The 15,902-nt window shown below is 35.6% G+C and overlaps 1 protein-coding gene across 1 annotated transcript; it reads left to right on the top strand.

The window, feature by feature from the left end:
• The first annotated feature begins 4,615 nt into the window (after window positions 1-4,615).
• On the top strand, window positions 4,616-6,951 carry LOC110779213 (60S ribosomal protein L22-3). The gene is made up of 3 exons (XM_021983750.2): window positions 4,616-4,772; window positions 4,855-5,132; window positions 6,603-6,951. The coding sequence occupies exons 2-3, from the start codon at window positions 4,900-4,902 to the stop codon at window positions 6,745-6,747; spliced, it is 378 nt and encodes a 125-aa protein (XP_021839442.1). The 5' UTR covers window positions 4,616-4,772; window positions 4,855-4,899; the 3' UTR covers window positions 6,748-6,951.
• The last annotated feature ends 8,951 nt before the right edge of the window (window positions 6,952-15,902 follow it).

Below are 15,902 nucleotides of genomic sequence, written 5' to 3'. Positions count from 1 at the left end.
AATCGTTTTTCAATGATATAATCGTCTTAATTTGTAAAACCAATCCCTAGTACGAAAACATACTTTTTCCACCTTTAAAATCAATAAAAATCGACACTTTAAACCTTTATTCAAATCTGAAAATATAATTGATTATCATAATTAAAATCATCACCTAATTATGCTAATTAATTGGCTCATTAGGTCTAGGTTAAAACCCTAACTTGAAAATCCCAATAAAACTAATTTATTATCATAAAATCAATTCTTTATTCAATAAACAAATCTGAAAAATTCATCCTTTAATAATTAAAACAAGCCTAATGAATCACAACACGCAAATCCTCAAACCACGGTATTCATAACCGGTTCCCGGCATTTTAATTACTCAAAACAATATTAATATAATAATTTAAAATACGGAATTTAAATAAAATAGGTGAGGAAGAAGAGAATTATACCAATCCGGCCTATAGCACGTAACAACCACGAATTAATTGTGATTGGGCGAAAGAATTGAACAAGAACGAACACACACACACAACGCACAACTCGTGTGCGTGTGTGTGCAGCGACGAAGGGGGACGCAGCAGGGTCGCGCGCGGGCTGGGCGCTGTGCGCGAGGGAGAGAGCGAGGTAGCGAGAGGGGTGTTGGGCGTTGTGCGCGAGGGAAGGCGAGGGCACAGCGCGTGCTGGCGCGAGAAAGCGAGCGAGGGAAGGCGAGGCACGCAGCAGCGTGCAACACTGCTGGGCGCGGAACGAGAGAGGAAGAGAGGGAGTGTGCGAGTGTGTGGGCAGCAGCGACAGCACCACACAGCAACAACACACGCACATCAACGAGAGGGCAGCAGCGAGCAAGGCTCGTGCTTGCTGCGTGTGGACCGAGCCGGACAAGAGGAGAGGGGAAAGAGGAGTGGGGTGCAAGCAAGCCAAAAAGGGTTTTATGAATTTAAGGGCTTCATTTAATGATGGGGAGTCCTATTTTTAGGCTCCCTATTTTCAATGGGCTAGGCTTAGGAATTTAGAATTGGGCTTAGGGAATTAAATGATTGGGCTAGCTTAGGACTTGAATTAAACTCTTTTGATTGGGCTCGTTTAATAAAACGAATTGGACTTTTTATTTAAAACCCGAAGCCTTTAAAAATCATTTGCAACCCATTTAATTTCCCGACTCAAGAATTAAATTCGTTTCGTAATTAATTAAAATAATAAATATTCTAATTAATTAAAATACATTAAATAAAATACATTTAAATATTATTTAAATGCTAATTAATCGTAAAATGTTTTATAAATATAATAAAATATACTTATAAATATTATAAAAATACGAGGTATTACAGTGACCCTCAGCATGGTTAACCCCATCATCGATTCCAAGTGGCCGGGGATGGAGATAATTTTTGTGGGTTATGGGAATGAAAAATATATCTGATACGGGTGATGGGGTTATCCACCATAGGTAGACTTGGCCACCTCACGTATCCTTTATCCAATTGATTATGAGTATATCAATTTTTTTTTTAATACTAACCTACATATTATAATCTTGTATATTTACTCAATCACCCTAATCAAACAACTAAGTTTCCAAACACTCTGGAACAGAGTTTTAACATATCTAAAAGAAATTACCGAATCAAGGTTGAGCTTGAGGAGGGTGTGAATTTCGGGGTGGGTGATGAAGCGGGGATGAGTTTTATTTTGTACCCCGCAAGGGTGGGATCGGGATTGTGTTTGAGATGAGGATGAGTATCATACTTATCGTGGGTGGTGAGGATATGAACAAGATAAGCAAGTACGGTTATGGAGGGACCAATCTTCCGCACTCGCCTCACGTCGAAGTCATCTGTAGCTAAATAAAATAGTTTTTGTGGGTGGGTATAAGTGATTGGGTATAAAGATACATGGTGTGTCGAGTATTAGGTGGATATAATTATCGAAGTAAATTACGGATGCAAATAACTTTACTTTTTGACACAGATGATGAACAGGGTGAAAATAATTTTATATATGTACCCTTGGTCGTTTTTGTTAGGTTATGATACATATGACAATTCATAAATCATGCGGAAAAACCATAAAGCCAGGAAAGCATATTATTTTCACATAATCATTTAGCATAGGATAGATGCATACATGTTGCAGTGTGCCTTCCCTAGCTGCGCCCGAACCGAACAAGAACAAGTCTTTAGGACTCCAAATGTCGTCCCTCCGTAGATAGTCCACAGTACGTCCGGATCCGCCTCAAGTTAGACCAACTAGAATCGCCCTTAAGGTTACTAGGAATTTCGGCTAGTGTTTGCAAGTGTATGGTTAATTTTATTTCAAAAACTTACCCTTTGAATACTTCAATCGTACCTGCAAATAATGACCCTAGGCCTTTATTTATAGAGGTATGGAAAAGGAACTGGAATTCTATAAGGATACTAATTAGTTAAACTAGAATCCTAGTAGGACTCTAACTAATTAATTTTATCCTTTTAGGATTAGGAATTTAATCATCAAACAAATCCTACACAATTTAGGTTTCGTATGTGAACACAAACTCTACACGAGCATGACCCACGAGCGTGCAGGCCATGCCCGTGCACAGCCCACACGGCCGCTCGGCCCACGCGAGCCGCAAGCCCACGCGAGCAGCAGCACCACTCGCAGCCCATTGCTGCGCGCGCTGCGCGCGCTGCCATGGCCTGCTGGGCCTGGCCTTGCGCTGGGCATGGCGTGGCCTTGGCTGTTCGTGTGGCGCGCTTGGCTTGCTGGGCGATGGCCTGGCTTCGTGCTGGGCCCTCGTCCGGCAGGCCTCGTCCGATGCTTATTCGTACGATACGCTTCCGATTAAATTTTCGGTTCCGGAATTCATTTCCGATATGAACAATATTTAATATTTCCGATTCCGGAATTAATTTCCGTTTCGAACAAATATTTAATATTTCCGTTTCCGGAATTATTTTCCGATTCCGATAATATTTCCGATTCTGACAATATTTCCGTTTCCGGCAATATTTCCGATTCCGGCAATATTTCCATTTCCGATAATATTTTCCGATACGTACCATGTTTCCGTTTCCGGCAACATCTACGATTTGGATAATATTTATATTTCCGATACGATCCATATTTCCGTTTCCGGCAATATCATCGTTTCCGGAGTATTCATTTCTTGCTTGTGACGATCTCAGCTCCCACTGAAACCAAGATCCGTCGATTCCGAATATCCATAGATAGAGTATTTAATGCCATTAAATACTTGATCCGTTTACGTACTATTTGTGTGACCCTACGGGTTCAGTCAAGAGTAAGCTGTGGATTAATATCATTAATTCCACTTGAACTGAAGCGGCCTCTAGCTAGGCATTCAGCTCACTTGATCTCACTGAATTATTAACTTGTTAATTAATACTGAACCGCATTTATTAGACTTAACATAGAATGCATACTTGGACCAAGGGCATTATTTCCTTCAGTTTTATTTTTTAAAAAATAAAATAAGAGACTGGACAGGGTCATAACATATCTATCATGTATTAATTTTAATTAGAAGAATATCTATAAGCATGGTTGTTAAACTCCTGATTCGGATCTTACGATCCTACGATTCTACGATCCAAAAACACGCCACCGATCCGAATCTTAGGTAGGATCTTAATGTGTGTAGGATCTTACGATCCTACCTCGATAAAATTTTTGAGTGGTGAGATCTTAATACGATCCTAAGATTCTACGATCCGATCCAACGATCCGATTCAACATACAATATTTCAAGTTAACAATTTTTTTATTACTAAATAGTTCATAATCACATATCATTAGAAATATCATACTTTTATATCAATAAATTAGTGATAAAAAAGTATCTTATTCACTTAAAAGTACAGAAGTTCATATAATTTCAACAACATTGCGCATATCTTATTAACTGCCCTTGAATCTACACAAGTATTAATCTTATGTAAGCAAAAAAGTAATATTTAAGTATTAAGATTACCTGAATACTTGATTTTACATTTCAATTCAATAATATAACCATTACTTTTACTATTTAGTAGGATCTTACGATCCTACGATCCAACTCTACCGATCCGATCCTACCCCTTTTCATCGATCCAAGGTAGGATCCCGATCCTGACAACCTTGTCTATAAGGACTATTGGTGATCATTGTCGATAAATGTAATTTAATTTTCATTCAAAATTAATCAAACCGTGCATCGCACGGGTATTTTGCTACTCCCTCCGTCTCTTTTTGTTCTTTACGTTTTCCTTTTTGGGTATTTCAAAATGTTCTTTGCATTTCCTTTTATATTATTACATAAATGACTTAGTATTCTATCAAAATTTGTGTCCAATTATTATTTTAACCAATTAAATTAATTAGGTCATTTAATCTTTCACACTTTTCCATTGGGATATTAATTTTTTTTGTTTTTCCAATATCATAATTTTGAAAAAAGTGAAAACATTATAAATAAACGTAATTTATCATGTTTGAATAAAAAGATTGAGGAATCTCGATGCAAATTAATTAATCGTTAAAACGCGTGAAAAATACCAAATATAAAGAACAAAAAGAGACAGAGGGAGTTGAAAAGAACACTCCTCGTTGCGATTTTGCTACACAGAAGACGGGCTGATCCAACAAATTTGGGCTTAATTCTTCAACAAAAAACAACTCTATTCTTAATCGGGCCTTGGTGCAAAAATCACCTAAAAATCCACACGCATATATCTTCGCATCAACCCTAACCCTAACTTCCCTCCATTTTTTCTCATTTTCGCCGCTCAGCCCTTCTGGTAGTCTGTCTTTCTCTCTCCACTGCCATTGAAATACTTCTAAAAGCCTCGCTGCTAACTCCATTTTTGTTCATATTTGCAGATCAAAGAAGAAGACGAAGATCCGAATAAGTCAGAGGGAGAGAAAATGAGTCGAGGAGCAGCAGCAGGAGGTGCCAAGGGCAAGAAGAAGGGCGCATCTTTCACCATCGATTGTGCGAAACCTGTTGAGGACAAAATTATGGATATTGCGTCACTTGAAAAGTTTCTTCAGGAGAGGATTAAGGTCGGCGGTAAGGCTGGTGCTCTTGGTGATTCTGTCACCGTTACTCGTGAGAAGAACAAGATCACCGTGAACTCTGACAGCAACTTCTCCAAGAGGTTTGCTCCCTTTTTCCTTTTTTTTATTAATTTGTTTTTATTCATCTGGATTATCGTGTTGTTGGTGGTAAATTGTTAGTTGATTATTGTCTTTTGTATAAATTGTGAGATTATTCATTGTTATGGTATGTTGTTAAGATTTTTGGTTTGTTAAAATTATTAAATTTTAGAATGTTTCCGTCTGTATTTTGTGGGTAATCTGTAAAGTCTATGCTAATCAATGTGTTAATTGGAGTAATATACTCCGTATTTGTTGTAGGAATGAATCAGCTGCCATTGCTTGAAATTAAATTATTGGTTTGCGCAACTGTTGGGCGAGGTTTTTTAAAAAAAAATGACATTTCTGGTTTATAATTTTTGTTAGCCTGAGACTACTAAATGGTTATATATAAGTGGAGAATTATGATGTTAGCTGTACTTGTTTGAAAAACAAATTGGACAAAGTAATTTGGACCGTTTATGTGTTCTGCTTTGCGGGTTAGAGATGGTGAAATTTAAGCGTAGAGTGATTGCTGTCGAAAAACTACCACTGTTTGTAATGGTTGTCATATTCGTAGTTCATGAAACTGGACTACTCCATACACACTCTTGGAGCCGTAGCTTAACCAACGTATCAGCAAGTGCTTGACTTTTTTACTGCAATATCGAATATGATGCACTCAACCTCTGGAACTGCAGTACGGAATTGATTATATATTAGGAATGTGATTGGCATGTGGGATAATACAGAATTACATATTATATTTCCTTCGAATAATCAGAGGCTGGAGCTTGTTTCTTTTTACTTCAGAGGCTCATTTGTAGTTGAATTACCAATGACCCTGTTTTAAATTATTTTGCTTTGGGTTAAAGTGATTGTTAATTTATTTTGCATCGGGTTTAAGTGGTTAATGTATTGTTTGATGTTATTCTGCTTGCATTTCGGTTGAAAACTTTAAGTTGGTTAGTCTGTATGTGATCTTGTCTGTATGTCTCTACTTGTAATGTTTTAATTTTCAATGAATTCAGTAGATGTAGGTTAGTTATTTTAATAATTCTATAACTATCTTGGTTTGTCACTTCTAACTTTTTTTCCCTGCAATGTTTCATAAGTTTTTGTGAAACTTGCTTGCCACAAGTGGTCCTCCCTGTTTTATCGCTAATTCTAGCACTACTCTTATAAGTGGACTTGCAATAAAACCATGTGGTGATTAATGACTTGTGAGTCTAAGCATCACGCTGTTGTATGTCTCCTGTGGGCTCTGTTACCATCAACTTTACAAATCTTCTTGATCTCATTCCATAACCTGTTTACTTTTTTCTACTCCCTAATTCAATCTGCCTTTTCTGATAGAGGTGGAGTTTATTTTGGAACGAGAAATCAACTTGCATGAGTTATCTGAATACCAAATTCTGGACTTGTAAAATGTTGTATTTGGTATTCTATTGAAGAACTTGCAACTGATTCAACTGGTTTTGGATTCTTAACAGGTACTTGAAGTACTTGACAAAGAAATACTTGAAGAAGCACAATGTCAGGGATTGGCTTCGTGTCATTGCCTCCAACAAGGAGCGCAATGTCTATGAATTGAGGTACTTCAATATTGCTGAGAATGAGGCTGAGGAAGAAGATTAGAGCAGTAGAAAGAAGTTTTGAGCAATGTTTGTTTTTCTTACATGAGATGTTAATCTTTTTGGACGAAGTTAGATTGTATGTGTTTGACATCTTATCACTTGAAATATTTTGCCAATGTTCAATATGGTTATTGTTTAGAACGGCTATTAGCCTGTTTGATCTTGTTTTCAATATTAGTTTCTGGAATGCAAATTAAATTATACACCGGAGCTTCTTCTCTTGATATTTTCGTATCCTGATTGCGCCTGTACATTCTTCTGTTAGATAGTTTTTACAAAGTTGTGGTGTTCTGTTGACTCGTCACTCGATGGTAAACATTGATTGCCTTGTTGATGATGTATATTAATTGGTAACCTTGATAATAGACAAGGTTAAATGCATGTCCAATTGTCTGAAACAATGTTGATCGACAACTATTGCTTAGAACTCTTGGAAAGAGAGCATATCAGTTTAATGGGGTTAACAAACAGGATTTACCGCTTTGCTATAGTACCATGTGAAATGGATTTGTGCAGAAGATTCCCATCATCTACACATACAGATGCATTGAACTCGTGGTAATTCTCTCCATTAATTAGTTTATGGTAGTTGTCAAGTACTTGCTCTTTTGCCGGTTATGATCTCTTCTCCATCGTCAAATTTGTTAACTTTTAGCTTTAATTTTGAGATTGTTTTGTGTTCTAGACTAATAGCGATATGAAATTATGATTAACAACTGTATTCCTCTGTTTATTTGTCAGTTAGGGTTGATTAGTAAGAATACTTGCGGCAAATATATTATATATGCGGTGGATGATTGAATACCATAGAATTTTTGGGCTTTATGATCAACTAGATGGATGTTTATTTTAGATGATGGTCAACATCAATTCTATCATTATTATTAATTATCTAGATTATATTTTAAAATTTACATTTAAACATACACTATCTTTTTACCATAACAACAACTTATGAGAATCCTATAAATCACAATGCTTAATAATGAAATTGCTAGTATATAGTACTATGTCCAAGAGGAAAAAAATATTATTGGTCATGACTTAGATAGGTAATAGACTAAATTGTCTATATCGGAAAATAGAGAATACACACACCATGTAAAATTCTTCAGTGAGGACGATGTCAAATAATTCTTTAAACCTAAAGTTTTACGAAATGAAACCTGGCAGGCTGCAAATCATTTATTAATTAAGAAGCAATAAACAAACAATTAGGGATACTTTTTTTTAATACTTGTTAAAAAAATACTAATCATGAAATCCTACCTCGATCATTCTTAAAATATATCTTGTAAACGTTAATACCCTACACGATACACGAAAATATTAATACAATTTATTACTCAGTGCTATGAGTTAACGTACCAAGCAAAACCAAACAACAAAACATACCTCATAAGAATAAATATATATATATATATATATATATATATATATATATATATATATATATATATATATATATATATATATATATATATATATAAAGTATTTACTTAGGGGCGGGGGAAGGCCGGGAGGGGGAGGGGGTGTGGGGTTGATAAATACACATAATATATAGTGCTCTTACCAACTTGATTACGTGAATGCAATTATAATGCTCTTAGGAATCATAATTATCTTTGAACCAAAAATTATCTTTACAAAGTTATCTTTTCAAGAAATTTTCAATTTTATCTTTATTTTTCCAGAATATTTTTACGGCAAATTTCAATACTTATCTTAAAATTTTATTTTTTTATTTTATTATTTAAAATGGCGTTACCTTTTAATTTTGTAACATTAAAATCCTATTTAGATTTTAAGCAGAAGTTAATTGAACGATAATTATATTTTATTAACTTAATTAGAGTTTTAGTTTTCCTTTGATAAAAATGGTATTGTTTATTATAAATTATCTCTTTATTTTGTGTCATTTGGCTTGATTGCCAGAATATCGAATGTCTATATATATTGAATCAGTTGAAACATGACACCAAAACAAAACACTCCAATATCTCTTGTTTTTTTTTTTGAGGTGATAATGGTATGTAGAATGGTCGATTATATATGGAGTTCAATCAAATATATGAATATCTTTTATTTTCTGGAGATGATCACCGAGTACAAAGCGTGATATTTGTGTTCAATGAGTTTTTAAGTACAAATCTATACGTAGTATTTAGAAATGAGTTTTTTTTTTTTTTTTTATTTTTTATCAAAAGGTCTTGCATACACAAGTTGTACAATAAATTTATTGTACAGTTGTACACTAACATAACTTTTACCCAGTTTTATCTAACCTTTACCCATTTTTCTTTAACTTTTATATTATTAAATAAAAAGTTGGTAGACAAACATTCTAAAGGGTTAAATGATTAATTTTATACATAATTAGTGATTTTGAAGAAATATTTTGTATTAAAATGAAACATTTTATCACTAAAAAATAGATAACTTTTACATATATAAAGGTAACTTTTAAGCATTTTACGTTAACTTTAACTTCGGTGTACAATATTTATCGGGAAAAATTGCCTTTAATAATCCAACATTTCGACGATTTTCCGTTAATAATCCAACCTATCAATTATTATTTAATAATCCAACCTTTATACCCTGTCAACTTTTATTGCACCCAAATGACCGCTTACCTGCTAACAAGGTCACCCTCCCACTTTCAGAAAAATAAAATAAAATTAAACAATAATATTCTTATTATCCTCTTTCCTCCATATGACCAATTTCACCACATCCATCACTCGTCAACAACCACCGCCGTCGCCCGCGTCTACAATCACCAACACCTGGGTTCTTCGAATTATCGCTGTCCACGCCTGCAACTTATTCCTCTCCTCGTTGTTGCTTCACCTGGGTCACATACACTCCATCCACAACCACTGCCAACCTCCAACACCGGCTGCTAAAGCCCACATTCTCACAAGCCTAACATAAATCAAATTGGGGAAAATTTAGGGTCCATGTTCAAACAATGTGAGTCAAATTGTGAACAATTCTTATACGCATTTAGGCATGAATTCAAGTATTTGGTGTTTAATTTCAATCAATTTAATCTTTTTTTACAATTGGTATAAGAAATTGAAATTAAGAAAATTAAAATGAGGGGAAAAGTCATGGTTTATGTTTTGGGTGGATTGGAGGAAGAGTTCGGCAGCGACAATGGGTTAGGACGTTAGGTGGCTTAAATGGGTTATGTCATGTGTTTAAGAGTGGAGGTTTTGGAGTTTGTGGCTGACTATTTTCATGGTGGATGACTATTTCTATGGTGGTATGGAAAAGAGAGAGAAACAGAAGAGAAGAGTAAAGAAAAGAGAAAAGAAAGGGAAAAACAAAAATTTTACAATGGACTAATGGCAGCATGCCACGTGGGCAGATGACCTGTTGCACCGGTTTTTTACCTGATGGGTGCAATAAAAGTAGATGGGGTATAAAGGTTAGTTTATTAAATAATAATCGATAGGTTGAATTATTAACGGAAAATCGTCGAAAGGTTGGATTATTTAAAGTAATTTTTCCTATTTATCGTATACCCCATATAAATAAGAATTTGTGTTTTTTTATAAGGTAAGAAGAAAAAACTTAGGAGTCCCTTCGCGCGAGGGTAACTCCTAAGTAGTCACTGGTTACAATAGAATCTAATTGGGGGATACTATTAGGGGTAATATACATAGGATTAACAATAAGATGACCAACATTGGATACCGAATAGGCTGCTCTATTAGCTTCTCTAAAGACATGCTGAATATGAACATCTTGGAATTGTTGTAGAAGAGTCTTGATATCATTGATAATATTTTGAAGCTTCCAAGGGGTTTTCCAAATTCCTTTGACTCTATTAATAACAAGTAGATTGTCACCTTCGATGTAGAGCTCTTTGATGTTTAGACGGAGGGCTTCTTGAATACCTTTATGTAGCACCATAGCTTCTTCCATAAAAAAATTAAGTGTTCCCTAGGTTGAAAGAAACTGCTGAGATACTATTGCCATTACTGTCTCTGAGGATGGATCCTGCTGCTGCTGAAAAAGATTTGCATGACCCGTCAAAATTGAGTTTAAAGGCGCCCTTGGGGGGCGAAAACCATCTCACCATGATGGGTGGGGAGATGGTTGGAGGGGTGGATGAATGTGAAATGGTGGAGAAAGGAGTGAAGGAAATAATGCCCTTGGTCCAAGTATGCATATAATGTTAAGTCTAATAAATGCGGTTCAGTATTAATTAACAAGTTAATAAATTCAGTGAGATCAAGTGAGCTGAATGCCTAGCTAGAGGCCGCTTCAGTTCAAGTGGAATTAATGATATTAACCCACAGCTTACTCTTGACTGAACCCGTAGGGTCACACAAATAGTACGTAAACGGATCAAGTATTTAATGACATTAAATACTCCATCTATGGATATTCGGAATCGACGGATCTTGGTTTCAGTGGGAGCTGAGATCGTCAAAAGCAAGCAAGTGAATACTCCGGAAACAGAAATATGGATCGTATCGGAAATATAAATATTATACAAGTCGTAGATGTTGCCGGAAACGGAAACATGGTACGTATCGGAAAATATTATTGGAAATGGAAATATTGCCAGAATCGGAAATATTACCGGAAACGGAAATATTGTCAGAATCAGAAATATTATCGAAATCGGAAAATAATTCCGGAAACGGAAATATTAAATATTTGTTCGAAACGGAAATTAATTCCGGAATCGGAAATATTAAATATTGTTCGTATCGGAAATGAATTCCGGAATCGAGAATTTAATCGGAAGCGTATCGTACGAATTAGCATCGGACGAGGCCTGCCAGACGAAGGCCCAACACGAAGCCGGGCCATCGCCCAGCAAGCCAAAGCGCAAACACACGCCAAAGCCAAGACTAGGCCCAGCGCGAAGGCCAGGCCCAGCCAAGGCCTTGGGCGCGCGCGCATGCGGAGCTAAGGGGTGCGACGAGTGGGTCGTGCGCTGTGCGTGGGCCGTAAGGCCTGCGTGCGGTGCATTGCCACTCGTCTGTATTACTCGGAATCCTAAGGCTACCGGGATTCATAATATGATTAAATATAATCCTAATAGATAAAGTTTGTTTGATTAGAGTCCTAGTAGGATTATAATTAAATAGATTTGAATTCTAATAGGGTTATAATTTCTTTCCATAAACTCTATAAATAGGTGCCTAGGGTCACATATTTACATCGAGATTTGAAGTATTCAAAGGTAAGATTTTGGAACAAAATCAGCCAAACACTTGTAGCCTATTAGCCGAAAATTTATAGAACCTTAAGGGCGATTCTAGTTGGTCAAGCTTAAGGCGGATCCGGACGTGCTGTGGACTATCTACGGAGGGACGACACTTAGAGTCCTAAAGACTTGTTCTTGTTCGGTTCGGGCGCAGCTAGGGAGGGCACGCTACAAAGTGTATGCATCTGAATTATGCTAAATGATTATGTGTAAATAATATGTTTCCTGGCATTAAGGTTTCCGCATGATTTATGTTTTGTCATATGTATCATAACCTAACAGTGGTATCAGAGCCTCTTATTATTTTCATAATCTAAATTGCATGAACATGGTTAAATTTTACAAATTTGCAAGGAATTAAAGGGGTGATTAGTTTTCGTAATTAATTGCAAATTGCGTTTATTTGATTATATGTACGCAGTTTTTCGGCAGAATATTTATTTACTCAACCAAATCGAGTGATTTTTGTGTCAATTTCGCATGTAAAAGGCATTCTAAAATTTTGACAAAAATAATATTTTTCGGCCGAACCCAGAATTCCCAAATTCGAAGCCTAACTATGACCTTTCGGAGGTTTAAGTTTTTCGAACGCAAAAGTTTGTAAATTTACGATGTTAAATTGAATATTTGCTATTCTTGTTGATAAATCAGTTTTTGATTGACCTACAGTATATGTTTAACAATTATGAATGCCTAGACTTGTTAATTATACAACCTAATTTGTAATTATGATTAATTTGATGAAATTCGAATAATTTAGAATTGATTTGTTTTTCATAATTAATTAATAATTTAATTAGGTATCCATGATTAAAATCCACCATAAAAATTGTTAATTTATGTTAAATTTTAAATTTTTATGACCTAGATTTGAATCCATGTTAATCGGAAATTAATTGATTAATAAATTTTCGATTTTTCGCCCTAAAATTATGAAATTAATATGATTTATTAATTTGTCGTTAATTTTAAATTAAAAATTGTAAATTTTTATAAAACGCTCATAAATGTTGCACGCACAAAGCAAAGGAAGCAACGTGTTACCCTTAAGGGTGTTGTATAGTGCGGGCACGCGACGACGAGCAAGGGAGCTCGTCGCCCGTGCGGTACGAATGCAGCGAGCAGCATAACATGGCGCGCGCACGAAGCAGAGGTGCTGGCCGTGTGTGCTATGCGATGGGCGTGGGCGAGGGGCAGGGCAAAGCGAGCAGTCGCGTGTGGGCAGCAAGCGAGCTGCGCCACAGCGGGCACTGCCTAGCACCAGCAAGCGAAGGCTCGCGCCAGCGAGCGCTGGCTCGCGCAGCAAGCGATGGCTCGCGTGCAGCGAGCGATGCCTCGCGAGGGAAAGCAACAACAGACGCGACACAACACAGAGGCTGCGCGCAGCGTGGCCAGCGATGGCTGCGTGTGTGTGTGGCCTATGGCTGCGTGTTGCGTGGAGCTATGTATGCCTTGTGCATAGACCTGTCAAACGGGTCGGTCGGGTCGGGTTGTAAAAATTTACTTTTGGGTTCGGGTTAAATCGGGTCGGTCACTTTCGGGTTCGGGTTTCCAAATGCTTGTTCAAGACCCAGAACTTTCGGGTTCGGATTGACCCAACGGGTTGAGAGATTTTAAAACGCGCATTATATTTTCATTAATTTAGGTTATAAAAATACAAAATATAGGGACAAATTAACAAATTTTTCTAAGAAAGTTTATATTTAGTCAAATTCAACCATAAAATGGCGTATAATTCAAATTAAAATCATATTACACACAACAATAGTAAAAACAACGTGTCTATTATGCTTAAATTTTTCTCATAATCTCATTTATTACTATAAATACAATGATTTTCAATCGGTCGGGTCCAAAACGGGTTCGGTCGGGTTTTGACCCATTCCTTTTCGGGTTGCTCGGGTTCGGATAAAATCGGGTTACGGGTCACAAAATCTTGTTCAGGACCCAGTATTTTCGGGTCGGGTTCGGGTCGGTTTTCGGGTCGGGTCGATTTTTGACAGCTCTACTTGTGCAGCGACCAGTCGTGCACACGATGGGACTTGGGCACAAGCCCAAGTGCTCGTCGTGTTACGATTAAATCGTTTTGAATTTTAATTTGAGATTTTCAGTTCGGAAATAATTTTAATTAATTTTAAAATTAATAATTTAAATTGTTTTCTCGGATTTTAATTTTGAATATTATAATTATTATAAATTTTTATTTATACTAATTATTTTACTAAAATTAAACCTTGAATTAATTTAAATTCATTTAATTCAACTGAAAAATAAATTAAATAAATGGATTCAATTATAATTTTATACGAGCTTTAAATTTTAATTAAACTTGTATGTTTCTGGTTAGACTAGAAATACATTTTTATTTTTAAAATTAGTAAAGCATATAAAGTTATTGGTTTAAGTGGGAGCAATTTTAGTCATAAACTCTTGATTAGGTCTACAAATCCTTTAAGGTTAAACAACTTGATTAAAATTAATAAGGACTGAATAATTGGTAGATTATTGGTGCCCTTGATTAATTGCTCAAATATTTATGTGATGCATACAACGTGTTTTACTAACCAGCTATGTGGGTCATTCATGATAATGAATGGGTGAATGGTATATATTGTATATGTACTGTTTTGCAGGTTATGAAGTGACTAGTATGGCCCAAATAGGATAGAAAATATGGTCTGCGTACCATTAATTTGAATGTAATTGGTCTAATGCACCAAAGTTTGTTTTTCAATTCAAATATGGTCTGCGTACCATCAAATAGTTGTAATTAGTTTAATTATAGCTTATCCTATTTTAAGAAAATGGCGCCTCCCATGGTGAAATTCAAGACGGAGTTTCCAATCCATTTTCAAGACGGACTTTGAAATTGAAGCTTCAAGATGAAGTCGGGCCATACTAGATCACATTTATCTTATGCATGCTTTAAGTTATTTATTGCTTTTAAATATGTCTTAAATATGCATGAGATTGTGGCTTGATTATGTTGCATGATTAAGGATTTTAGTTCACTTAAAATCTAACCAACATAGTAAGAGCCTTAAGTTCCAAACTTAAAAAATTGAGTTAAAAGGTGCCATGCCAAAATAACACTTACTTGGATAACCTTTACATCAATCTAGTAATAGTTTTACGCTCAGCGAGGTGTTACTTATTGATTCTAAAGGGGTAAGGTACACAAATAATTGTGAGTACATGTTAGTTTTGGTGAAACTCAACGATATAAGTAAGGAGTCCTTTTATGTCGTGGAAAAATCGATAGGTTTACCTAATAAGTTCTTAGACGTACATATCAACCAAGAGTAGTTTCTAGACTATTAGCAAAAGGCTTTTGCTTACCTAAAAGATTTTAGAATTGAGTCTAAATACATAATGTGCTTAATTCTTCAATGGTTTTTAGGGTCTTGAAATTATTTTATTCACACCTGCCGGAACAATAAATTCGAATAAAATGCTAATAACTTGTTTGAATTGCATGATTGCTTTAATTTTCAAGTTATTATTCATGATAAATGTTTAGACTTTGCATGCTTCAATGTATGTTTTAATTATTGTTTATAATTAAATATCTTGCACTGCAGTAAATCCTTTTAGAAAGGTAACAGTAAATTTCCTCGATTGGTAATGAATCCAAGAACGATTCACGGGAATGAGAGAAAATGAGCAATTTAAAATGTACGTTTCTTTTAGCGACTTTTATGGTTGTTTTCGAATATCAAAATCGAATGGTGAACCGATTGGTGCTTGTGGATTCAAAAATACAATGTAGTTTTGAGATCATAAAGCATTGAGTTTAAACGCTCAGCTTTACCAATGGTTAACAACCTAATATGTTTGTCCATTTAATTCTCGAATGAGTCTAGTCCCTAGACATTCGAATAGATCGATGCTTAGAGAACTTTAGAAGCTTCTGGTAAGATCAT

Source organism: Spinacia oleracea, chromosome 4, assembly GCF_020520425.1.
Source record: "Spinacia oleracea cultivar Varoflay chromosome 4, BTI_SOV_V1, whole genome shotgun sequence".
NCBI lineage: Eukaryota > Viridiplantae > Streptophyta > Magnoliopsida > Caryophyllales > Amaranthaceae > Spinacia > Spinacia oleracea.
Note: the sequence above shows the minus strand (reverse complement) of the source record. Positions and strands in the feature narration are given on the sequence as shown.

Coding starts and splice junctions, on each gene's coding strand:
- LOC110779213 (XM_021983750.2), top strand. CDS start 4,900: ATGAGTCGAGGAGCAGCAGCAGGAGGTGCCAAGGGCAAGAAGAAGGGC. Junction 5,133..6,602: donor GACAGCAACTTCTCCAAGAG/GTTTGCTCCCTT, acceptor GATTCTTAACAG/GTACTTGAAGTACTTGACAA.